Genomic DNA, 26,073 nt, shown 5'->3' with positions numbered 1-26,073 from the left:
CAGAACTGCTCCAGGAGGGGCTCCCCAGCCAGGGGAGCCCCCAGGGAGTTGCCCAACTTGGGGCCTGCAAACTCACAGTCAGTGTTAGCTCACATCGAGCTGAGAGGGGACACTGAGACATCCCCAGCACCAAACCAGTGCAGGAATTGGCATTACACTCGCTCTGCCTGGTGCCTTCTAGGTCTGGAATGGGGGGAATAGGAGGGATGGGCTGTGAGATGGAGAGCCACCTCCAGCTGTACTGGAGGTAGAGATTCTGTGGTTATTGTTTGTAGGTGGGCTAGGACATGAGCTGGTAGTGCAGAGCACAAAAAAAAACCCAGACCCACCTGGGTGTGCTGCATCTTTAATGTGTTTGTACCCAAATTTCTATGAACTCTTTACAGAAGAACAGCCCTGATCTCACAAAAATTAAGTACCTTCAAGTCCCTCAGTCCTTCTGGTGGCATTGAAGACTTCTGCCTGTGCTGTAAGTTCAACGAAAAGCTGCCATTCTGGGGCTTAAAAGTGGCATCTAAGGGAGAGTCATGAAGCATTTAGGGACAAAACCAAGCTTTAAACAGCTGCAAAGATAGCCAATGGCTGGGAGCTGAGTCCTGCTGCCTGTGTGTGCACATCAGCATTGGACTGGACAGTGGCCAGGCTCGTTTGCCTCTCTGATGATACCAGATGACTTCTTGGCCCACTGCATCATCTGGAGAAAAACAGCTGAACAAATGGAGATGTGCAGGTGATCTGCAGTTCAGGGACTTGTTTTCTCTCTTGTGGGCTTTGGCATTTATTTTATTTTGTTTTTCACTGCTGAGCTCTGAGGGGATTTGGATATTTGACTCTCCCCCGCCTGCTGGCCTTGGCAGGAAGGTTTTAACTTCTCAGCACTGAATAAGGCAACTGTGAGAGTGTGAATGCTTCAGCCAGCTCGGACGGGGAGCTGATTTATTACTCAGTAGAGCCATTGAGGAGCTGGAAATGGGATGTGATTTGTACTCAGGGCCAGTGCTGGCTTGCTGGGATGAATTCTGTTCAAGCCATCACCTGTGAGTGCAGCCTTTGAAGCCACTGGGATCCCACTGCTGCTCCCCCCATTTTCTTCTCCCTGCCCACACAGGATTAGCCAGCCCAGATATAATCTCCTCATCCCTACTGAACTGCTGAAAAATCCTGTGCCAGCTGTTTTTGAGAGGGAAGGAAAAAAAAAAAAAAAAAGACAACTCTTTTCTGATTTACAAAACTTAGAGAGGGGGAGGAAGGAAATGTGGGCTGGGAGGAACCGGGGAGAATAATTGGGCAATTCCCGGCATCCTCGATGGCAGCTCTTAAGCAATTACAGGGACTCAGCAGCACCCTTATCGCAGCACGTTCTGGGAGATTAACCGTCTGCTCAGCTGGCAATTAGAGCTGGGAAATGGGAAGCTGCCACTTAGCCCTGACTTTGTAGCTGCTGTTTGCACTTCTCCAAGCCCGGCCCCAGGCGCTGGAGGGAGGCATGGGAGGATTATTGTGAGCTGCCTTTCCCATGCTGGGAGAGAGGCTTGTGGACAGGGTGGCTGCGAGGGAATAAAGGCTCTGCTCTGTTTTCTTGGGTAGTTTTTATGTCAAACTGAAAAGCCTAAGCTGCTCCCTGGTCCCCTGTTTCATCCTGTTCTAACTTTCCCTCCATCTTTCTTCGCAACTTTGGGAAACTTTGCTTGCTGATGCCATCTGTGAACACACCCGTGCTGTTTATGTGCCAGCTTCGTTTGCACGGGAAAAATGCTGAGCTGAGAGAGAGATTCATCTCTGCCTGGGCCATGGACCTCCTGTGAGATCCTGCTCAGGTCAGCAGAGTGCATTTTTGGGTGTCTTTGCTACTGCAGAGGTTAATGAACCTTCCTACACCTTGTGCTGTGTTGCATCACGGAACCCGAATGATGAAATATCCTTTAGCCTCAGCTGCTTGGTGACTGCTGCTGCTTTGTGCAGACACACTGGCCCAGCTGGGAGGGTGGTGAGCCCTCATCTCTGGCCTCCACAGAGCTCTGTGGGGTTTAGTGCTGCCCCAGGGCAGTACAGGGATGCTTGCCCAGCTCCTCTGTTGGGGTTTGGAGCCTCAAATAATGACAAGGTAAGGAAAGGACTGGAATAGGGAGGCAAAGACAGGTCCCTGCTGGTCCTTTCAACCCTGCTTGCATCCCCCAGGCCCAGGCTGGTGAGTCTGTGCTGGGGGTTGAGCAGCCAGCCCCGTCCTGCCAAGCAGGTTCCCTGCTCCTGGGGACAGCCACCTGCTTTTCCACGGCTGTAACCCTGCTGCTGGGAAGGGCTCTTGTTGGTTTTCCCAGCTTTTCAGAGATGGGGCAACTGAGAGGTGTTCTAAAAGATTTTATTCCATTATCAGTCTTGGTGAAGGGTAAAACATAAGAGATGTAAAACTCGACGCCATTCCATCAGAAGCCAACCTCTTTCCTGGTTACAATACCTTATAAATGCTTTTCAGCTTATTAGCTTTTGCTACGCAATGCTGCTGATACTTCTAACAACACTCACCTATTTTTTTACCCCATGTGTTCCTGCTACAGTGCATCTATCACAGTTCTAATTCTCCAAAATATCTGGTCTTTTGGCAAGGCCATATTTTGAAATTTTTTGAAACTTGTTTCTAGTTCAATCTCTCTCTCAACAATGTCATCTCTATTCCTAACTCAGCACACCTTATCTCAGTGTTTGCATACATATGTACAAAACGATGTAAACTTTCTGTCAGATTTTAGCAATCCCTCATAAGTCCATTTCTCACAGGCTGTGGCAGCTGCCTGCCGTGGCTGTGCTGGCCACAGGAATGCCTGGCACCACAGATGAAGTGGGTGCCACCAGGTGCCTCTCTCCTGCGGGCTCAGCAGCAACCTCACGCTTTGGAATTAATTTCAGGATTTTTTTTTCCCTTGCCGTTTTATCTCTCGAGTTTTCTAGGCCAGCTGTCCTCCTTTATTATCCTCACACTACCTATTTATCTCGCCTGTCCCCTCTCCTCCCCGCTTCCCTTCCCCTTGCTTCGCCTGGCCGTGGCTGAGCTCCTGCCCGCCAGCAAAAACAAGCCACGGTGGCGGAGTGTGACAGCTCCCGCTGGAGCCACATCATCCCGACAGCCGGGCCGACTCAGCAGAGTCCCCTCACTGTCCCCTCGCTGTCCCCGCAGCCAGCCCGGTGCGGCACAAAGGTGCCCCAGTGCCTTGGACAGCGCTCGCTGCGCTGCCCGCCCGCGTCTGGAAGTGTGGGGAGGAAGGCGGTGACATCCCTGCCACCTGTGTGCTGGGCTCAGCTCTGTCCCCATCACCCCCATCCTGCTGCCACCCGCTCTCCTCTGACACCCCCGGGGCAGTGCTGGCCCCGACAGACACTCCAGAGCATCCTCCCTGAATGTCCCTGCTTGTGGTCACTGCGCCTCTACACCTGGCTGTGGTGGGGACACAGCAACCTGTTTGCTCCAGACATGAGTAATTATAATAATAAGAACAATAGTAATAACATTCTGCAGTTTTGTCTTCTCTTCTGGGCATCGTCTGTTCAGAGAGATGGAGGAGATGAGAGTCCTGGCCAAGAGTGGCTGTGGATACAAGGCAGAGCCCAGGGGCTGATATATGGACAACCAACAGGAACAACAAAAACCCCAAACAAACAAAAAACCCCAAAAAGCCAAACCAAACCAACCAAAAAACCACCTAAAAACTCCCCACAAAAAACCCAAACCTGGCCAAAAATAATAACAAAAATTAAGAAAAAAAAAAAAAAAAAACCCAAACCACCAAAAACTCAGTCTCTCGCAGCTACAGGTATTACAAACACAGCCTCTGCAGCACCCTACTTTAACTTAGCCCTTGCTTCCCCTTCTGCTGCCCTCCAGCCTCTGTGCCCAAACCAGATGGAGCCATCAGTCAGAGGACAATGGAAGTAGGTGTAGGAAACCCTGCACCAAAATACCCTGAGTATAATTTTATTCCCTCTTATCCCACATGCCAGCTCTATCCCACAGCCGAGCTCTCATCTGAAATCAGACATGCTGAGCAGAAATAGCCTGATGCTTCAGAGATGTGCCTTCAGAGCCTGGAGAGAAGCTAACCCTTCATTGCCCACAGCTGTAGGACACAGATGTGCCTCGGCCTGGCCTTTGCCAGAGCCACGTTGTGCCTGTTTCAGAGCTTCTGGGGAGCTTCAGGCTTGCATGTGTGTTGTGTGCCAAGACAGCAGCACACGCAGGTGCCAGGGAAGGGCCAGAGGGCTGATGTAGGTGACATGTTGTAGTACAGCTGAGTTACAAGCTCCAGGCCTCTGGGGCAGGGCTGGTCAAAGCCACGGCTCTGCCTCCAAACGTGCAGAAGATCACCAAGCCCTCTGGCAAGGGGAGCAGGAAGGAAATTGAGATTCAACTGTACTTTCCCAGTCACACTGACTCCTTCTCCATCATTCTGGCACTGTCAAACCATGTCACGATCCTCCTGACAAGCTTTTGGGGTAAAGGCAAGGAAAAACAAGGAGTCAAATTTCTTTTAACTTCTGGAAGCAACAGGAAGGTGGCAGAGCCTTTGATGCTTGCTCAGCTTAGCAGGCAGAGATGTTCCAAATGGCTCTGACTCAGCACAGCTGGAGAGCTTTATGAGCCACGTGTGGAGTGCTCAGCGTGCCCTCCGTGGACAGCACAAAGGGCTGTGGGCAGTGTCCCACCTGCCTGGAGGCTTAGAGAGGTACAAGAGGCTTAATCAGCATGAATCCCACTGTGGGGAAAAAAAAAATCAACAAAAGCTGTTTGGCAAAGGCCCTGCCTGGTGGTTTGAAAATGTGGATGCCCGCCTTGGACGGGCAGGGAGGGCATGGGAACTCCTGAAACATTTGGAGATATGAATGTCCACCAAGAAAAGGACAGTCCAAGCCAAAAAGATCTGGAGAGGAAGCCAACCTTGTTCTGCTGTGCTTAAATCAGCTGGGCTGGTAGAAGTAGAGAACAGGGTAATTGTGCTCCTACCTCCCAAAATAGAAGTAAATTTGGGGTCTGGAGGGAGAGAGAAAGAGAGCTGGAGAGGCATTTCTGACAAGGAATAACTTTAGGCTGAAGGAGGGTAGATTTAGATCAGATATTGGGAAGGAATTCTTCCCTGTGAGGGTGGTGAGGCCCTGGCACAGCCACAGCTTCTCTCCCTGCCCAGAGAAGCTGTGGCTGCCCCTGGATCCCTGGAAGTGTTCAAGGCCAGGTTGGATGGGGCTTGGAGCAACCTGGGATAATGGGAAGTGTCTCTGCCATGGCAGGGAAGTTGGACCAAATGGTCTTTAAGGTTCCTTCCAACCCAAACCATTCTGTGATTCTCTAAATCCTTAGGTTAGGCTGTGCAATTGCAGTGAACTATTCCAGTGGGTAAATTATCTAGTGTTCTTGTAGGACCTGATCTAATCTGGGATGCTCCACAGCAGAGACAAAAGCTCAGGAGAAAAAAGTCAATGGCAAGTGTCTCAAGCAATGCAGAGAGCAGGACCTGCATCTTTTTATTGATGGAAGAAGGTGCCTCCATCTCTGTCCTCAGGGTCTAATTCCATCTCTAGAAAGTAGGCTGAGTGCACCAATAAGACATCATTTTTTAGGACCCTTGCACATGATGGTCTGGTAAAATTGCTATTTTTAAGACAGCCAAATTTTGGACAGAGAGACAGCAAATTTTACATTAGCAAGGGACTGCAGAGGCTGAGGGTACCTGCACTGTTTGATGTTATTGGGCTCAGGGCTGAAAGGGGCTGGCAACCTCTAGAAGGATTAGAGGGAACATGGAAAGGAAAACCCTGAATTTGGATTAAAGAAGTTTAAAAGTCTCTTGTATCAGCAAGCTCTTTTCTCTGGGAGAGATTAGGAGTGCAGCTTCTCTCGACAGTTCTGTTAATCTGGTCTCCATGGAAACAGGATGATGTTAGTGGTGACACACTCCCCTAAATGGCTTCTCAGCACCAGTGGTAAGGGGGGGGGCTGGCTTTGGTTTGTCACCCAGATCTGGTTCGTTTGCCCCCTGTCAGTCCCTGACAGCTGCTGCTGGGGGATTTTTTTGCTGCTGGTTTTGTGCTGGAGGGACCTGCCCCAGTGTCCCCACGCTGCAGAGATTTTACTGGAGAATTCACAGGCTCAAGCCTCCACACCGAGCCCAACCAGCCCAGAAAAAGGCACAGACTTTCACACAATCCCGTTTTTGCTGTGCTCCTGAGCAGGGCAGGCTGTGGCTGTTTTGCAAATATCTCCCACCCTCCTACACTGCCCAGGGTGACCGAATGACCTCCTCATGGTGAGAGGAGGTCTCTGAGGTCTGCTGCAGTGACCACTCTTGGACCCATACATGGACAAGGCATTGTGCAAGAAGTTGGGAAATTTGCCATGTTTTAAAGCAAGCCCAGCCTCGCAATGCCCAGCCAGCAGTAAACACTGAGGCAGAGCTGTGCAGCTTTGCTCTGTGCCTGACTGTGCAGGGGACAGAAGAAAAGCCTGTCCCAGGGATTTGCCTCCAAATGCAACCTGGACATGCTAGTGTGGCCATCCAGGCTGGGGGTGAAACGGTGGGTGGCTTGTAAACGTTCCCTGCATCTTTCTAAATCCCTTTTCATCCTGAGTCACACGCAGAAGAGCGTGGGTGAGCGTGAGTAGGCAGAGGGAGAGGGGTGGTGGGGCTGCATGAATTTGGATATGCACATCAGCTATCAAACACAGTGCAAAATTGCTGTGAAAGCAATGAAAAAAGATAAATTTCGTGTCACAGTATTCAGAGGATGAGCTACTGCTGTTACTGCTTTCTGTGTTAGTGGAGTTAAAGTGGGACTTGCTTGTTGAGATTAGCAAGGAGTCTTCTGCACCTCTTCTCTTCCCAGCTCTTTCCTCTTTCTCTCCCCACTGCTCCACAGCTGCATTTCCCAGTGGATCTCAGCCAGGTGTGTGGGACTGCTGCTGCCTCTAGTCCTTTCAGATCAGTCATGGGCTGGCTAAAGAAAGTTGAAACAAAGAAAACAAAACCTAAATGACCTTTATGTCTGCCTGACTCCAGCTCATACTTCAAAAACATTTTATGCCATCAGCTAATTCCACCTAGACCTGGAACTGTGTATTTAGAAACATCATTAAACTGAAGAATTGAAGCAGAGACTTTATCAGTGGTCCTGTTGGCCTCACTGTGAGCTCAGCCCTAAATCAGACCTCAGGGATTTTCATCCCAGAAACTCCACAGCAATCCCAGCTTCCCTCGCAGAGCAGCTCACTAGCTCTCCTGGGGCCACCTGGAATTGCACCAGAGCAAGTCCCTGGCTGTTCCCTGTAAATCCCATTGCTTTTTCAGCCTATGTGACAGTTTTCACAGAAAACAAGTCTAGTCCAAAGAGCCACTTCAGATTCAATCTATGAATGATGACTTGAATTAAAAACCAGCTACAGCAGTGCAACTAACACCAGGAAGCCTATGAAAGCCCTGGTCTGGCTGTGAGAGACTGGGCTCTGCACACCTGCCAGGGGGCCCTTTCCCAGCTAGAGAGCCCTGGGGAGGGGTCCTGCAGCCTCATGTATCATTTAAAGAGTCATTCTATTCCAGAAAGCAGGCAGCAGCTCCCGTGTGGGCTGTACCTCAGCAGTCATAATTTGTCCCAGTTTATAAATAAGATGCTTTTCCTGGACTGCCAGGTCCCAGTGACATCTACAAGGCAAGATGTGATCTCTGTGGCCTGTGAATCATCTCTGATAATGGAGATCCTGCTGCCTAGCTCCTACTTTTGTCAGCTGTACAGAGTTTGTGGACACACCCAGAGAGAGCTCCCTGGCACTATGGCAAAGGAAATGATTTTTTCCCTCTGGAGCAGAGCCCTGGTGGAGATCACCTGGGAGGGATGCTCTTAAGGACAGAACAAGCTGGTACTGTTCACCTTTGCTTTCCCCAAGAGGCATTCCTACCTCCCTCACCCAGCCTGGGGAAGATTCAGCCTTTTCCTTCCTCTCACCTCACATTCATGCCTTTTCCTAGCACCAAGGCCATATTAAGCCTGAATTTTCCCCTCTCTTGCCCTTGGAACTGTTCAATGCCTGGCCCATGTGCAGTAGCCTCCAGCAATAAGGGGAAAACTTGGGTTCTCAGCATCTACTTCTGCTTCTCCTTCTGGAGCATCAGCATCCTGGCCTCCATCCCTGGAATTGGTTCAGAACTCAGATAAATCTGCTCTGTGCACCACTGTCCTCTTTACTGTGGCCACGGGAGTATTGCCCTTTGTCAAAGTGAAGATGGCATCAAAAGCTGTGGGAATAGAAATGGACATGAGCTACACCCTGGAGGGTGAGAGCCTTTGCTGGGAGCAGCTCTCCGGTGATGGTGCTGGAGGCACTGCCTGGTGGGTGAACTGTCTTGGGTGCTCTGCCTGCCTCCACCCGTCTGGCACAGCTGGCAGGGTGCTGTTTCCTCGCTCTGCATCTCCTTTGCAGCCGGGATAACAACACCTTGTGGGGGTGAGGGTGGATGTTCTTTGGCATTTGTCAATGGAATTGCCTGCAAGCACCCTGGGGAGGCCTATAAATAAGTGAGGGGCTGTGATTCAGCAGCCACTGGAGAAGAAGCAGCTGCCACGGTGTCCATTTCATGATCACTTCAAAAGCCTCGAGTCTTTATTTGATTTGTGGTTTTGCATGACATTTGCAAGAGCCCCCTCCACACGTGGAGCAGGGGAAGGTGACCTGCTGGGAGGGTGGGAAGGATGGTGTGGAAGGAGCCCTGTGGTAACAGTGCAGCCCCTGGGAGTGATTGCAGGCTCCAGCACGGCACCCTCCCTCCTTATTGATGTGCACCTGCTTTTATGTTTCTCTCCCCTTCCGTTTGCTCTGGTGGGTTTTCCCGATGCCTGTTATTGCTGGGCAGAGAGAGGCAGTAAAAGAAATTGTTCAGGCCAGGCTTGTGGAGAAACAAGCAGGTGTCTGGCTGCATTATCAAGGTAACAACACTTTTGCATCTCAGTGATGGGACTAAAATGAGGCTGAGTGATCATTGCAAAAAGCACAACTGTGTTCACCTCGAGGCTCTGAGCAGCAAAATTGCAGCTTGGATTTAGGTTCAGGTTGCTGAGCCTAACTTTACTCATTTAATCTGCCCAGTGCTTTGGGACATTATTGGCAGTCATAGTTGTGTGGGGCTGCACCTGCTGGGACATGCTGAGGTGAAGGTCCTTTCCTGTGTGTGTATGAACTTCTGGATGAAATGGCAGGATTCTGTTTTCTGCAGGAATTCTGTGGTCTGCCTTCTGCCCAGATAGCCTTAATGGAGACCTTGGCTCTGTCTCTGTTTGGGAGGGAGAGTGTTTGTCTGTCCCTCGTGTCAGGGTGGGTTAAAATGTGCTGAGCAGGGTTGTCCATTTGCCCACTGATGTTTTGTGGCAAGGGGAAGCGGTTGACCCACAGGGTGGTGAACAGTGACCACAGGAGCATGTCTGCCCTAGAAGATCCTACTGGCCCCATGTGGACTGAGCTCCACTGCTGGCTCAAAGCCACCTGAATGTCATTTCTGTGAGGTCTCTGCAGCTCGGTGAGTGACAACCCCCTCCGTGCCCTGGGTGTGAATGTGGAAACAGCCCCAGAGGCACCACAGGCTTCTTCTGAAGCACAGCCAGGGTGGAGAGAAGATCCCTCAGCCAGCTCACTCTGCAGCTCTCCCTGTTTCTAATGAAGCCTCATTCCTGATAGCCCCTCAGCCCCTTCTGCTTTCAAGTCAACAAATTAAAAAAAAAAAAAAAAAAAAAAAAAAAAAAAAAAAAGAAAAGAAAAAAGAAAAGTAAGAAGCAAGAGAAGCAAAGAGGAGGAAAAAAAGACAGAATTATATATTTTTGTTCACTCTCCCTCTCCTCCTTCATTCCTTTGAGCCATTTTTAACCCAAGCTAATTCAGCTGGAAATATTAATAACCCCATAAGGACGCCACCTCCTTGTAATGAAGTGTAAAGGTCACTTCTGCTCAAATCACACAACTCTTTCATTTTGTTCTCTGCAAGGAACAGCTCCTCTCTTTAATTATTCAGTTTGCTTTTATATTGCAGCCGCTGCTCTCTTGTCTCTAATCTCTGACACTTCCCCATTACGCAAGTCCCCAGGAGGCCGGGCGATGTCACCTGCTGGGTCACCCCCAGGGCCTGGATGTTGTGAGCAGCAGCTGGGATCTGCCTGGTGGGGGAGAGGCTGGATGTGGAGAAGAAGAGCTGACTCTTGGGTTTCAGTGTTGTTTCTTTGATGGTGTGAGTTGGCTGGCGTTTCTTCAGAGTGTGGGCATTGCAAAATATGTTAATTTTTGGTGGAGTTGAATCCTCGTGCATGAGGTGCCAGTTGATGGGAAGGATAGGAGAGGGGTTGGAGGGGGGTTGGGGCATTCCTGTCCTCCTGCTTTACCTGATGGGTGGATGGAGGTGCGAGGCTGTGGGATGGGAAGGGACCTCTGTGTGGTCACTCCTCACTGAGGAAGGTAATTGCTTGTGAAGCCCTAAGATGAAGCAAAACCTCTCAGATCAGTGCAATGTCCTCCATTCTCTGATGTCTCTTAGGCCATGATGTCCACAGCCAGGGAGAAGAGAGGGAGAAATCACAGCATCCTGCTGCAAATGTGAGCACTCCAGGACAGCCCATGGGAGTCACCAGCACAGAAATGGGCAATGGATTTGGGGGAAGCCGTCCTCTAGGGATGAATTTGGAGTCACAGGGAAGTTCTCCCCGGAGAGATGCCCAAGAGAGGGCTGGGGAGCAGGGCAGTAGGACCACGCTGGTCAGCCTGGAGAAGGAAAGCCTGAAAGGAGACTAAAGGGACTCCAAAAGAGCTTGAGAGGGAATTTGGACAAGGATTTTTAGTGATGGGACAAGGGGTAATGGCTTTAAACTGAAGGAGGGTAGGTTTAGATTAGATTTGAGGAAGAAATTCTTCCCTGTGAGGGTGAGGAGGCCCTGGCACAGGGTGTCCAGAGAAGATGTGGCTGGTCCATCCCTGGAAATGTTCAAGGCTAGGTTGGATGGGGCTTGGAGCAACCTGGTCTGGCAAAAAGTGCCCCTGTCCATGCCAGAGAGGTTGGACTAGATCATCTCTAAGGTCCCTCCCAGCCCAAATAATTCTGTGATTCTATGATTTCAGTGGCTGAGGTGATTATTGCACTAATTATTACTTATTTATGTAACATCATAAATAATTAATAACCATAATTAATTGTATGGACCCAAGAGAGCAGAAACAACTTTTGTGGTGGCTGTAACCCCTCCCTCCCTCCCTCGAGCGCTGCTCACTCCAGAACCTCTCTGCAGCTTTATCTCCCTGAATGTTTAAATGAGTTGACCAATTTGGGGTTTCCTCTGTTTCCCCACGGGATCCTCACTCTCTGCTCTAATGATAACACCACAGCAGCTCTTACTGCCCACAGAAAAACACGGGTCCTCAGCAGCTGCAAGGAGTTAAGGTTTATATAATCATGTGAAGATCTGAGGGCTGAAAAGCCTTTCTCTGTGCACTGCATTAATCATTTAAAAGGAGCCTGACTGATGATTTTGGCATGTGTGTGTGGTTGTTTCCTTTTTTCCCCTGCGGAGTCCAGCTGTTGCTGGCTATAGGTGATGTGTTCAGCACCAACCAAACCATTGCCAAAGCCACCATGGGCTCTGAAAACTCCTGTTCACATTCATCTGGTGATTCATTCGTGCAGGACATGGGCTGTGCTGGCAGGGAACAAACAGATCCAGCCTCTGATGAGGATGTGCAGAGGTTTTGCTTAAAGGTAAGAGGTGTTCTGTGGTAGAAAAAGGCTCACACAGAAAGAACAGTGTTAGTTTGTTGGTTTTTAAATTTTTTTTTTTTTTGGTTGAGATTGGGATTGAAGGTCTTTGAGATGGCAGTTTGTGTTTAGATTTAGGTGCTTATTATTTTTTATTTATATTATAAGTTGTGAGTTTTATAGTATTTTACTAATAAGTTATAAAATGGTTTAGTATTTTTATCAGGTTTTTTAAGGTTAAATTATTTGAGAAATTATACTTAAATTATCTTTATTTTTACTTTAATAATTAATTACTCAAAGTTTGTAATGTGGACTTTTTTCTTTAGTTACAAAATATTACATAAAATTATGAAGAAGAAGGTGAAGAAGGATCAGTTACTGCTTTAAAACTTTTATTTTAGTTTTATATATATTATTATATTCTAAAACTTTAAGTTTTCTACTTTGTGATATTACACACTTTTAATTAACTACACACTTGGAATCTTAGTGTTATTAATTAATCTTGGAAGTTTTCTCTATGGTTTTAGGTTAAATGTAGTGTTTTCTTGGGAGTTAGAGTTTATTAGCATAGAAAGTCTAAAATTCTCAACATCCAGAACTCCAACATCACAGAGCTGACATGGTCATTTCCAAATCATAGCTGGCAAATGAAGCACAGAGGCATGGGAAGCCTAATCAGGAGCACAGCACTGCTCAGCTCTTTGGCCAAGCATGGAGAAATCCTTTTCCAAGCTGTGCCAGTGCCAGGGGTTTTCCCTCTCACTGCCCCTCTTGGGCATGCTTTGGGAGCAATGGCATTGTGCCTAAATCAAGCCACGAATTTAAGCTTTGCAGCTCTTTTCTCTGATGTTGCCTGAACACTGTGCAGCCATCCCTCACCCAACTGCCTCCAGAAGGAGACTGGGAACCCGGGGCATCCCTCTGGCTGCCCTGGAAGGTCTGGGACCCTGGCAGGGGGTCAGGAGCCCCCCCCTGCACAGAGCCCCGAGAGACACTGTCTCTGATCTCTGTCCATGGAAAAGAGTTTTCAGTCTTTCCGGATGAATTACAAGCTCTGAGTGTTTGATATAAGTAGCAATTAGTGTGGCCCGGGTGCAAAAGTAGAATTTTAGGATTCTAGATAAGGGGTTCAAAGGGGGAAAGATGGAGGAAACTGGGTGTGCCTTGTCCTTTTTCTTCTTCTTCATGCCCTCCATGTTTCACTGTGGCATTGGCATTTTTCTGTTGGTTTAGGCTGGAGACACACTGTTCAACATGGGTGATAGGTATTGGCTCATTATTGTAAATATAGCACACGTAGTTTCTGGTATATAATGTTTGTAACATCCCACTGAGGGGCAGAGCCCCGCACACTGTCCTGCAAGACAGACCTGCTGCAGGTCAGAGAGAAAATATTGTAGATAAGATGAAATAAACAACCTTGAAAACCAGCACAGACGAATTACAACTCCTTCTTTGGCAGCGGGGCTGAAAGACAGAGACTTTCTACAATCTCGGGAGCATCTGAATATCACAGATCCCAACAGGAGACTGCTGTCCAGTTTTTGTAGCAGCATCATCCCTTCCTGCCTCCCTCCCTTCCCCTCTGTGACCACTCCAGTGCATCCTTAGCAGCAGTGCAATATGCAGGAGCACAGACCAGACTGGGGCACACTTTGCTCTGCGTGCAGCCACAGTTGTAGCTTGGTTCCAGCTGACAGGCTTATATGAACTCATATCTACAAAACCTGATCTTAAAAGCTCACATGGACATGAAACTCAGAGTTCAGAAGTTGCAAGTTTTCAGGTACAGGAGAGGGGAAAATAGCTGTGAGGTTTTAGGTTAAAATGCAGAAACATTGGGCTGTGGCTTTGCAGATGTGATTTCCATGCTGCCACCATCAGTGGTGGGGACGGTTCAGCACTTGCACTGCCACCATCCTCCTTCCCAGCCCCTAAGCATGGCTCAAAGTAATGAGATTTAAGGATGTTAAAAAGTCCTGGCAGAGCTAAGGCAAGATAATCAGGGCTAGTGTGCTGACAATGAGGGAAGAGGCTGAAAGTGGCAGGGGGCTATGGACTGGGTGGTTGAAATTCCACTTTCCAGAGTCAACATTAAGGCAAATCAAGTCTTCTGGCTGAAGATGTGGCTGTTTTAATAACTAGAAAGAGGAGCTAAGACAAGGGTGCTTAGTCTTAGTTGCAAAGTGGCGGGGGCTATGGACTGGGTGGTTGCAATTCCACTTTCCATTGTCAACATTAAGGCAAATCAAGTCTTCTGGCTGAAGATGTGGCTGTTTTAATAACTAGAAAGAGGAGCTAAGACAAGGGTGCTTGCTCAGGTCTATAGGTAGCAGTGCTGTGGGTGGTTGCTGTCCCAGACCTGTTCATTTGAAAGCATCTCTGCAGATACCAGCAGGAACTCATCGGTAACCGCGTGTGCTGGAGCCTTCTGGCCCCAGCCAAAGGCACTGCAATTAAGGAAAAAAATGCCAGCTTTTGCTCTTGGCCTTCCTTAATCCCCCAGATGCCTGGCGCCGTGCTGTCGTGCCCTGTGGTGGGTGGTGTGTGCTGCCCAGGGACAGCCCTCACCTGGGTGCAGGCACCGAGCTCTGCCCGAGCTGTCTGCAGCCCTGGAACAGATGGCTCCCCTGACAAATGCACCCCTTCCCGCACTGCCCTGCTCCTGTCCGCTGCAAATTGAGGCCTTAAAAAGGATTGATGGTGCTAACAACAACCTCGTCTTAGGAGGATTTTTGGAGGGATTAATGACGAGCCGCTGGGGAAAGGTTTAATGGTCCAAAGAGATCAGCAGTCTCAAGCCAGTTTATTAATCAGCTGAGGCCATTACCGCTTAAAGGCTCAGCCTGGGGGGGAGGAGGAGGAGAGGGGTGGCAGTGATCCATCTCTGCAGAGAAACATGCCAGAGAAAGTGAGGAGATCCCTGGAATCCAGTGCACAAACTCACTGGGCTTCATTTGGTGTGGACTGGGATTTAGCAAGGAAATGCAAAGAGAAAAGGGAGAGATGGCCTTGCTTCATTTACTTCTGATAACTGCAACCCATCTCGTGCTCTTGTGGCTGCAGCAGCTCCTGAACAAGGCCAGGGGCTTCCAGCCAGCTGTGTCTCTAGCAGTGGCTACCACTCATCCCTAGATCCTGTGCTGTGGCCTGGGCAGTTGAGGACCACTGTTGTGAGGGGAAATTTATTTCTAACACCTTGTTCAGAGATCATTTTTCTGCCCTGCAGCGTGAAAACTGAGGTTCTTATTATTTTTATCACAGCAAGTCAAAGTGCAGAAGCTATTCTTATTCATATGAATGTCTAATCCTACTCTGATTCCTTCTGAGCTGTTGCATTTGCCATGATTACTTTTTCCAGTTATAGCTAAGATAAAATTTGCAGTGTAATAATCTGCCCACACAATTAGCAATCCCTGAGATGAGGAGATGAGGGTCCTGCCAGGGACCCTGTCCCATTTCAGGGTGCAGGAAAAGCTTGGCAGTGTCCTGGCTGCCCTGGATTGAATGGAGGAATAGCAAAGTGCCTCAGTCTATTTATTTCCTCTTCACGTGAGACCCCTTAGGGGTCATCTGCAGCAGGATGTCTGAATGCAGCACGGGTATAATGTCCTTTTCTGGGGTCAGTGAGGGAGAACAGTAGGACTGCTGGGGAAGGAGACCCCAGTTTTCACCTGTCTCCATGCAGTGGGACTGTGTAGGGCCAGGCCTGGGTCTGGGAAATGTTTCAGCAAGCTGCTATGGGTGGCTTGGGGTCAGAAGGCTTTTTAATTGCTTGAAAGTGAGGTCCTTGTGCTTTATCCTCACAGAGGCTGTTTTAGGCCACCAACAAAGAATCGGATCTTCTGAGGAGAGCTCTGGCTTTGCTCTAGAATCTGATCACAGTGAGAAGTTGTTTCTGTTCCGATACATTTTTAGGTGGCTGAAAAATCTATGTTATTTTTGGATTTTTTTCCCCCCTCTGTGCTTGTTCCATCCAAAGTCATGAACTACATGTGAGGTCAGGTGACTTACCTGCATTCATCAGCTGCCTTTTGGAGTAAAACCTCTTCTGAAGTCACATCCTGCTTTTCTTCCTTCTTTCTGCAAACTCATGTATCAGCCAAATGAATTTCTGCTCCCTTGGGACACTGCTCCTGGAGAGTCTGGACCTCTGGCTGGCCCAAGATGGAAAAAGCCAACATGGTCCATATACTCCAGAGCTCCAGCACTCCAGGTGTCTCCTCCTGGCTTGGTATTTTCAAGAGTCAGCAGAAAAACCAACCCCTCTGGAGAGGAGCTGGGACAATCAGCAGGTGAAAGCTGTCACTGCAAGAGGTACTTGGTGTCCAAAAGTGTTTTTGTGTGTGGATGTGGCTTAGGGAACAAACAGGGTGAGCAACCTCCCGTGTCTTTGGATGGTTTTTGCACATCACTTAATGTAGATTTTGCAGTTTGCAAGGGCAGCAGCCTCAGTGTAAGGAGTCACAGAGCAGAAAGGAAGTGGCAGATGCCAGGGATGAGCTGAGTTCATCCCTTCCTAGAGTGCCATGCCAGGACCTCACTTCTCTTCATCCCTCTTTTCACAGGTGGGATGGTGTCTGTAGACTCAGTTTTCTTCACTTTTGAATTCCAAGAGTTTCAAGCTAGATATTTCTATTACTTTAAATAATGAAAGGGAGGGATGGTTTCAACCTGCCAAGTTTTCCCTTAATATATACATATACACTGGCAGTGAATTTGAATTCAGGCCCTAAACACTCTGGGAATGTTGGCCACCTATAGAACCACAAGGAATGGTGACCCTATAACCCCTAATCCCAGCAACATTTATTAATGGCTTATCTGAAGTCTCTGTAGCAAACATTTCAGTCCCTTCAGCCAGGGAGAAGTGGGTTACTTTGTGAATATCAATGCAGATCAAATAAAAAGTTTCTCAAGGACAAATGTATTTGTTCTGAAAATTTGCCCAAAGAAATCAGAAATGGTTCTTTAAAATACAGCAGCCTAGAGCAAGTTGTTATCTTTCTTTCTGAGCAGTGAAAGTTGATGATCAAGCTATAATTTGAAATATATGGTAGGATACAGCAAAACCAATGCCACTGAAATCGCCTTGTAGTTTGAACACACAGAGCTGAAGATTTGATAAAAATATTTTCTTTGTTCTACAGACATGAGACCATTTTCCTTCCTTTTATGTGTAGCACCCCTGGATTGCTCTGCACTGATCACAACTGCTCCGGTGTTCTCTTTGATGAATCCATTTGTTTGGGTTTGTTTCTTTTGTTGGTTTGGTGTTCCTTTTTTTGGAGATAGTGGGTGGGTAAGATCTTAGTGGGCATTATGGGAGAGGGACAGTTAATTTATGTCATGGATTTGGCATAACTGGGCCATCAATCTCTGCAGAGCATGTACGAGGTGTCTGAAGTAGAGAGACACAAAGATCCAATTGCTGCTTTCTTCCTTCTCTTATGGGAAATGAAAGCAAAAAAGGCAGGAATGGTACCTTCTGGTTCCAGGCTTCGTGGAGCAATCCTGGGGCTATCAGCAGTGCTGCAAAGGGAGAGGGGAAGGAGGGAAGGTGATGACTCACAAGAAGTTTCCCTGTCTGTTATGATTTTGCTTCGTCGTTTTGTGTTCTCTGGATGACTTAGGGAGAGGCGCTTTTCCCTCATCTGTAATTTGCTGCCACATGAATATATTGAGTAGCAGGATATTGAGAAGTCACGGGAAACTAATGAGAAATGCCTGAATGAACTCAGCATGTTCCTCCAGTCGGCTGTTAGGCTTTAATATCCCAGTGGTGCTGGGCAGAGGGGGTACAGGGGCTGTGCAGTTCCTTTTGCTCTTCGGTTTAGTGCCAAAATGGGACAAGGAGTAATGGTTTTAAATTAAAAGATGGTAAGTTCAGCCTAGACACAAGGACAATTTTTTTTTTTTTTTTATAATGAGAGTGGTGAAAACCTGGCATAGGCTGCTCAGGTAGAAGCCCCATCTCTGAGAACATCCAAGGTCAGGTTCTGAGGCTCTGAGCAATCTGATCTAGATGAACATTTCCCTACTCATTGCACGAAGGTTGGATTAGATTGAACTGAAAGATTTCCTCCTAACCCAAATTATTCTTCAGTTTTGTGTTCCTACCTGTTTGGCCAATGTGTGATCTTAATCAGAAATTCAGTCACCTAGAATTGTTATTGTACCTGTTATTTTGAGGTGTGACAGTTCTGGCTGACTAAAAATCCTTAGTACAGCTTTTCCTTCTCACAGATTGTCTTGACTCCTTCCCTCAGCTCCTGATCTCTGCTGGATGCTGGGGGGGCCTGGCTGTGACAGAGGGGCTGGTTGGTGAAGGATGTTCCTCATGGAATGTCCTCATGGCAAGGACCACAGCAGATACTGAGCATTTTCAAGATGCTGACTGTAAACTCTTGGGCAGAGATTCCCTGTCTTCCTGGCCTGGTGCAGTTCTGCTGCTATATTTATATATTCTTAGAGGTTAGAGGTTACTGGGATTATGTGTGGCTAGAATGGGAGGAGACTGTAGGCCCCTTTCTGCCTTAAAATGTGTTTCAGAGCTGCCTGAACCTGGTCCAGCAGTCAATATGGCAAAGGACTTTTTCCTTTGTGATGGGCACAGCTGAGAGCATGGCTGCCAGCAGCCCTGGACTGCATGATCTTGTAAACCAGACTGCAGTGTGAAGGACTGAATTGCTGCCATGGGTATTTTTTGACCAGACCTAAAGTTCTATCTTCAGGAAGAGCGATGTATAGCAGGAAACTGGTACTCCAGTCCCAGATGGGCAGCTCTGCCTTCAGCTCATCTCTGATTGAGGTAGTGTTTTACCCTGAGGAGATGAAAACACCCAGAGAAGCAGAATAATGTGAGGGAGACATCTGTGTTTCACCACACATTTGGCAAGGGGAGGTGGCAGCAAAAGTTCCCGAGGAGGTTTGTCAAGGTCAGTAACACTCCAGGGATGCAAATCAGCCCAATGGCAGCCTGGCAATGACTCAACCTTTCCCTACAGCCTGTTTTTGCCCATGTGTGTGATACAGGCTGCTGAAAAGATGGGTTTCATTTTTACAGACTTATCACCTTCCTTGGGCCTTTCATGCAGCAGAATGATGAAAGGCAGGAACCTTATGGCAGCTGAATAAAAGTCATATCCCAGGAGCTGTGAAAATGCCCCTGCCTCGTTTTTCCGAGGAGTCCATGAAAGAGCATGGTGACACCCATGGCTGCCACCTCCTGTCCACCTTCTCCTGGGGCTCTTCAGACATCCATGGCATGTGCATCATCCCAAAACCTCACCCAGGGGCACCCAGCACACGCCCTGTGGGCTTCACATCACATTCAGCTTGTGCTGGTAAGTTGGGTCTGTGCCTCTTGAGCCCAGCAAAGGGTGGTGTGAACACAGGAGAGGGGCTGCAGAGCCATTCAGCAGCCAGGGTAGGGCCTTTCCCTCAAAGATGGCTCTGCCATCTGATTTCAAAGTTTTCTGCATTGACACATGGTATGCTGCGCCTTGTGAAGGAGGTAGTCAAGAGCCTTGAGTTCTCTTAGATAAATGGCTCAGCGCAGAGCACTGTGGCTTGATGTTCCTGAAGCTGCTAATCCTAATTAACAGGCTTTTTCTGAGTCCCTTTCATACCACTCCAGCAGCCCAAGTGGGCTTTAAAGTGAATGGAAATTACCCCATGGAGCGCTCTCCCTGGAAATGTTGCTATGCCGACCTGCTCAGAGCAACTATTGAGGCTTCCTAGCTCTCCTCCATCCTGCATTGTTCTTACTGTCATAGAGGCTCAGATGGAGCCAGAAGTGCGGCTGGGACAGAGAGGGCCCAGACTCCACTATTTACTTTTTCTGAAGATGTGGGTAGAAGGGGAAAAAACAAGTAGAGAGGGGTAAAATCGTGTCAAGCATCAACAACAACAGAAAACCAACCTGAAAGACCCGAGAGTCCTTCTGACAGAAAATTGAGTCAATTTTCTCATGCACAATCCTTTAAAAAATAAAAAATCCATTTTTTAAATTGGAGGTCCGCAGGCATTCGTGCATTTCGCCTGGGTGCCTGGGTTTCCTCACCCACTCTGATGGCAACACTGGGAACAAGGTGTGTTCCACCCCAGCCCTTCACAGCAGGTGCCTTCATGGGCTGCCAGAGGTTGTGGGGTGCTGTTGGGTGATGGGGCCACTTCTCCATGAGGGGAGGCAGCTCTTATCCCATCCCATGCGGGCAGGAGTGTTTGTGTCTCCCCCTTACCCTGAGGCACACAGCTTGGAACGTTTTTGGCACTCTCATTCTCCTTAAATTCAATCTTCCCAAGGCCTGCGAATCTGAGGCATTAAGAGGAAGACAAATTATAATGAATGTATATTAGGAATATAAAAAGTAACGACTTCATATAGCTTTCTCATCTCCCCTTCCCTCCCCCTTCTTGACCTCGTGTTTTTAACGTTTTGGGAGCTGCTAAATCTTGGAGGGATACACAGTGTGCCAGGGAGAGGTGGAGGTGCTCCATTTGTGGGCTGGTGCCAAGCCAGGGCCTCTGCCCCAGGGCACTCAGAAAGCAGCACCTTCCCTCCCTGTGCCTCAGTGGTAAATAACAACACCTCCACTGGCACTCAAAAGTGGGGAAGAAAGGGGGATAAAATGATTAAAAGGTTAAAGTGCCACAGATGTGGCTGTGTGGGCCCAGGGACAAGAGGGTGTCTCTTGAGCAAGGCCTTCTCCAGAGCTATCATAACTCCTTTGGGTTATGATAACTCCAAAAGTCACCAGCATGAATGGAAATATAGAAAGGCTGAAAGAAACTCCACCAAATATTAATGCCAAACCCCCTCCACCCCAAGACACTGGGGGAAAGATCAGTTATTTTATTTACAAAGGCAGCAGACTGAGGGGAACAAGCAAGGCCTTCTGCTTTTTAAATTTCATTTAATAATGACTTGAAATGGCTGAGACTGCTCCTGAGCAGCGCTGACTTGAAGCAACTTATGCATTTCTTAAAGAAAACCAGCAAACCCAAAAATACCAACCACCCATCAAAAATATCAGTGACATTTTTCCCTACTTTCCAACAAGGTAGTTTTCTCTGGAAATAAATAAATTCACCAACACCAGCAACCCCATCAGGAGAGGGGCAGGGGACAATTTTTACCCTTCTTACAAGGTGTAGATAGACAGTGGTAAGGATGGGCAGTGTATAATGTTGTTTATTATGTATAATAAGAAGCATCCAGAAATCTCAGTTAAGGACCAAGCCCCAGAGTGCCAGCCCCTGTACAAACACACAGTAACAAAATCCCTGTCCTGAAGAGCATACAGGCTAAAAATGGTTCCTTGTGCGGCGTAATTTGGAGGGGAAGAATAGGAATTGGAGGCAGAGAAATGAAAAATCAACCTTTTTCCTGATTTCCTTTTATATTCCAAACAAAGGCCACAAGATATGAATGCTGAGATCATAATTTCCAGTCCCCATCATTAGATACGAGGCTAGTGGAGTGATAGAATCACAGAATCATTTAGGTTGGAAAAGACCTTTTATGATCATTGTGTCCAAATGTAAATCTAACACTGCCAAGAACTCCATTAAACCATCTCCCCAGGTGCCACATCTCCACATCTTTTAAACACCCCCAGGGATTGTGACTCCACCACTTCCCTGGGCAGTCTGTTCCACAGCCTGACCACCCTTGCAATGAAGAAATTTTCCCCAATATCCAACCTAAACCTGCCCTGGCACAACTAGAGTATGTTTTCTCTTATCCTGTTTCTTGTTATCTGGGAGAAGAGACCAACCCACCTCTCATCACACCCCCCTGTCAGGGAGTTGTAGAGAGCAATAAGGTCTCCCCTGAGCCTCCCTTTCTCCAGGCTGAGCCCCTTTCCCAGCTCCCTCAGCTTCCCCTCATCAGGCTTGTGCTCCAGACCCTTCCAAACCTGACCCCAGGAGCTGAGGTGTGGCCTCCCAGTGCCCAGCACAGAGGGACAGGTCACTGCCCTGGTCCTGCTCCCTGGGGTGTGTTTGTCTTCACCACAGCAGGGGGATGTGCAGGGCTGGGAATGGGACTTGCTGCTCCCTGGGAAGGGGAGGCAGGAGGGGAGGGAAGCCCAGTGCCCACCTGGCTGGTGAGGCTGACAGCATAAAACTCCTCCTTCAAATCCCTGGGAAGGGGAGAATGTTGAAACCCCCATGAGAGGAGGAGGCAGCACAGCCACTGAGTGCTTTGCAGCAGCCCTGGTGCCTCTGTCCTCCCTGCCCAGAGCAGCACAGCTCAGCCCCATGGGTTTGGTCTGTGTCTAATGCCAGCCTAGGAGGGCACAGAGGGGCTCGACTCCCAGGGCCATGCTGAGCAGGGCAGCTCATGACTGCTGGATGTATCTGTGCTCTGAGCTCCCTCCTGATAGCTGGAAAACCATTTTACAAGTAAACTGGAGCCTTGTAAAGTAATTCCACAAGAATGGCAGATTTTCCTTTTTGGCTTTTCTTAGCTTTCTTTTTTTTTTTTTTTTTTTTTTTTTTTTTGATACTATAGAAAATTAAAAACATGACTGAATATGTGCATGCCTTTATTTATTGTGCTATGGATGATGGGCACAGACTTCCCTAAGCCAAAAAGCCCCCTCCCTCCTCCTTCCCCAGCCTTAGTAATCAGCTTCCTTGTGCTCCAGCCCACGCTAGACTATTTTCCTCTGTCAAATCCTCCATCATTGGTTAAATTACCTAGGTGTGTGTTCGCTTTATCTTTTTTTTTGGCGAAATCTTACAGTCTTTCAAGTCTACTTTGTCCTCTTAGGTTTTTGTACACCCTGTTTCTCTCCTGGCTGATTTTGTAAAAGGTCTAATTTCAACAAGTTGCTGCTCTCGGGGCTGAAGTCTGTTCTCCAGTGCCCATGATAATCATATGTGTTCACCAAGAGCTTTGAAGGTACAGCAAATTGTAGCAGTTCGGGCTCCACTGCACAGGGCTGTTAATTTTTCCCTTCCACCCTCCCTTTCCACATTTTGCTCCCTGTGCTCAGTGCAGCCTCCACTGCCTGCACACCTTTCAAGCCACCATCCTGTTGAGGAGGTATCTGGCACAGACCCTGGTTTGCCACCGGGGCGTGCCCTCCCACACAGCCCCGACAGCTGCTTTCCCAAATGTGAGGCCGTGCTTCACTCAGAGTCTGTCGTGAGAGCCAGTTTTCATCTAGGATGCTCTTTCCTTTTGGCTCCCCAAAGAGATCACAGGACCCTGTTTAATCCAGCTCCCTGTCGGTGTAGGGCTGAGTCATTGGAGGTTTTTCTGTTGCTACATCTAATAACGCTTTGCTACTGGGAGCAGAACATCAGCCAGCTTGGCTGGGAGTCGGCACTGTCACCCAGCAGCTTCCCTTGTCTGCAAGTTGTTTTGATTCTTTTCTTAGACTTCTCCCTCTCTGTGTCTTTCTCTCTAAAACATTAATTTCCTCTAATTAGAGCCTCCTTAACAATTCTTTTTTCCCCCCTCTCCTCAGTTAATTTCCTCTAATTAGAACCTCCTTAATAATTCTTTTGCTAAATCAATTTCCTCAGTTAGAACCGCCCGCCACAATTTCTTTCCTCCCTTTCAAAAGCTGTCGGAGTAGCTAAGCAAATTATGCTTCTGAGTAACCTTTATCTCTTCCTTGGTATTTTAAAAGAACTGTAACAGGTTAGACAGGCACAATTTCCCCTTTCAGAGCTCTGCTGGTCTGACCCCATTAGCTTATACTTAGCTGAGTGTTGTACTATTGTATACTTAATAAGATGCTCTAGCTGTTCATCTGGAACCCAGGTAAGGCTGCACTTGTGAATGAATTAAACATGACACTTCATTATTCAGATCAGATTTAACAGTGTCAAAATCCGTCTTTAAACCAGACCAAATTGCTCTCCAAGAATATGTGAAACCTCCTGCCTCTGTTAGCTGTCCTGTAAGCCAACTTTTCCTCTGCAGCCATGCCGGCTTTCTTCTCCTGACAAGCCTTTTAAGTCCTATTTTTTTTCTAAAACATGCTGTTTTAAAAGAAAAGATCTTTTTTGTTTCTAATTTACACAGTAAGTAACTATTAACGGCCCACTGCTTTTCACAATCATGCTGTGGGCAACATCAGCAGCTGGTGTAAAGGGGGAGGCAGCCAGTTGACACATTATGGACCTTGGGCCTGAGTTTCCTCTTCTTTATTAGGCAGTTTCTCCCCAGCTGAAACTGTGTTATGCATTTCTCCATCTCTTTAAGATGGGACCATCTCACTACATTTGTCCTTCTTAAAATCCATCAAGGACAACTCACTCCATGTCCTGATTTTATGAGGAAACAGGCCAAGTGATGATGGCAACCGGGAGGGGAGTGAAAACTCTTGTTTTATGCAATTATGAGAAAAATAAAGAAGGGAACACATCTGAGCTGCAGGAATGCACTGGAAGCTGTGTGTTCCCTTTCCTGTACCCCTTCCTCAGGTTGGCACCGACCACCCAACACAGACCTGATGGCATCAGTGAGTGTCACTGCGTGGGACAGCACTGTCCCTCTGTGATTCACAGCCCATGTGAGACAGGCCAGAGAGATCTACCTCACAACAGGCTCAGGAGGCTTCTTCTGGCCCTTCTCACAAGGTCTTCCCCCCTCTTTTGGCTATGCCCAACTGCAAAGCCTGCTCCGAGTCCTGGTCACACAGCAGAAATGTCACCGTGGGCCCTGAAGAGTCTGCTCCAGTAAGGCAGGTGGGCCCTTCTAGCTTGTGAAGTGCTTTTCATCACCGTCGGATGGGAATCAGCAGTGCCTCAGTGGGTGGGTGTCCTGGAGTGATCCGTGAGGAATGCTTCATAGATACTCTGCGGGGAGCTGGGGGAGGCTTGCAGCAACTCCATCCTCGTCAGTGCCACCATCAGATGTCTGGGCAGGCCCAAAACGTTTCAGCCAAGCCCTGTGGGAAAGCTGCACTGCTGTCCTTTTCCACACTATTTCCTTCTGACCTTTCCGAGCTTCTAGCAGCCCACAGTCTGTTCTGGTGGAAGTGGTGCAGAAGTTGTAAGATGTATTTTATTTTCTTTGCAGTCTTAATAACTGTGCAGAAAACTCCATTTGCCATCAATTCCCTTGAAATTTCGGAGCAGGATTGGATGGAAAAATGAAATGCATTAAGGTTTTTTTTGACAAAATCCCTAATGCTTGAGATGGGAATAGGATGTTTTTGGGTAATCTTACAAGGAGTACAATGCTGGTGGTGCTGGAGAGAGGGGTGTCTGGGGAAGGGTAGATTCTCTAAAAAGATATGTTAGAAGGCTAAAAAAAAAGCTGTTTGGTCTTCTCAGAAGAGATGAGAGAGCAGGAAGAGGGAATCACCAGGTCGGGTTGTTCAGACTGACAGCTGACTACAACAGGAGAGATGCTGTTCTCTATGCTCCTCGAGAAGCCCCTCTTGCTGGTACCCTGTCCATTCCAGCTGAGGACGAAGAGGGGCTAGAGATAGAGATAGGCAATCCAGTAGACGATGTTGAAGAGCAGGAAGGCGGTGGGGAAGAAGACGCGGGAGTAGGAGTCCAGGCGGGATATGTGGATGCGCACCCTCCCCTCCCGCCACATTCCCGTCTGACAGTCCTCGATGCAGCAGAAGAACCTCTCACACTCCTTTCCCTCCAGGCACGGGGAGCCGGGCTCGTCATCCTCATCCTCCTCTATCTCCGGGGGCCAGTGCATGATGTGGTTGATGTTGATGGTGGTGAAGGTTGGCATCACCTGTGCACCGGCAGGTGGCTGTGAGGGGGAGAGGCAGGCAGGTTAAAGGGGAGGAAAAGGCAATGAAACATGTTCTGGACACCAGCCCCCACCCAGCTGGCAATAGATCAGATCATCATGGGTGCAGTTCAGTGGAGGGGGATGACTGATCATCCCCAATCTCTGCACCTGGTTGTGAATCACCACGTTTGGGGAACTGGCAGCTCCCTGCATGACTGTGAGTGTTCTCCCTGGCACCCCAGGGCACAGCCCTACTCAGCAAAGTCTGATTGCACTGATTGCCCATCTGTGCCAATAATAGTGCAGAAACACGACCTGTTCGATCTGTTCTGGCCTCTTCCCTCATTTCTCTGAGCTCAGCTGTCTCTGAAGACACAGCACACAGCCCAGATGTGTCTGCTGGTTGCTGCCTGTTACTGGAGAAAAGCTGGGGAAAGGCTGTGTGTGGCTTGTCATGAGCCTCATAGAAGAGCTCTGTCCACCCTGGGATATGAGGGGGCCCAGGAAAATGAGCCTGGCCCAGAAGAGATATGTCTATTCTGTTTCAGTTCTGCCCCAGGTCAGAGGCCTCTTTCAGTTCAT

The 26,073-nt window shown here is 48.3% G+C and overlaps 2 protein-coding genes across 6 annotated transcripts in view; one reads left to right on the top strand and one right to left on the bottom strand.

Annotated features, from left to right (window-relative positions):
* The window catches only part of LOC137482717 (mitochondrial fission factor homolog B-like), a 214,641-nt gene that overhangs the window by 68,479 nt on the left and 120,089 nt on the right, over positions 1-26,073 (top strand). The gene's annotated exons all lie outside the window — the stretch shown is intronic.
* Positions 20,944-26,073, bottom strand: part of LOC137482712 (gamma-aminobutyric acid receptor subunit gamma-4) — a 36,494-nt gene continuing 31,364 nt past the window's right edge. The window contains exon 9 of the mRNA XM_068205241.1: positions 20,944-25,509. Coding sequence (XP_068061342.1) covers positions 25,216-25,509 — 294 coding nt within the window. The 3' untranslated portion in view covers positions 20,944-25,215. The remainder of the gene's footprint in view (positions 25,510-26,073) is intronic.

This window comes from Anomalospiza imberbis, chromosome 14 (genome assembly GCF_031753505.1).
Source record: "Anomalospiza imberbis isolate Cuckoo-Finch-1a 21T00152 chromosome 14, ASM3175350v1, whole genome shotgun sequence".
NCBI classification, from domain to species: Eukaryota; Metazoa; Chordata; class Aves; order Passeriformes; family Viduidae; genus Anomalospiza; species Anomalospiza imberbis.
This window is presented reverse-complemented; position numbering and strand designations above follow the sequence as displayed.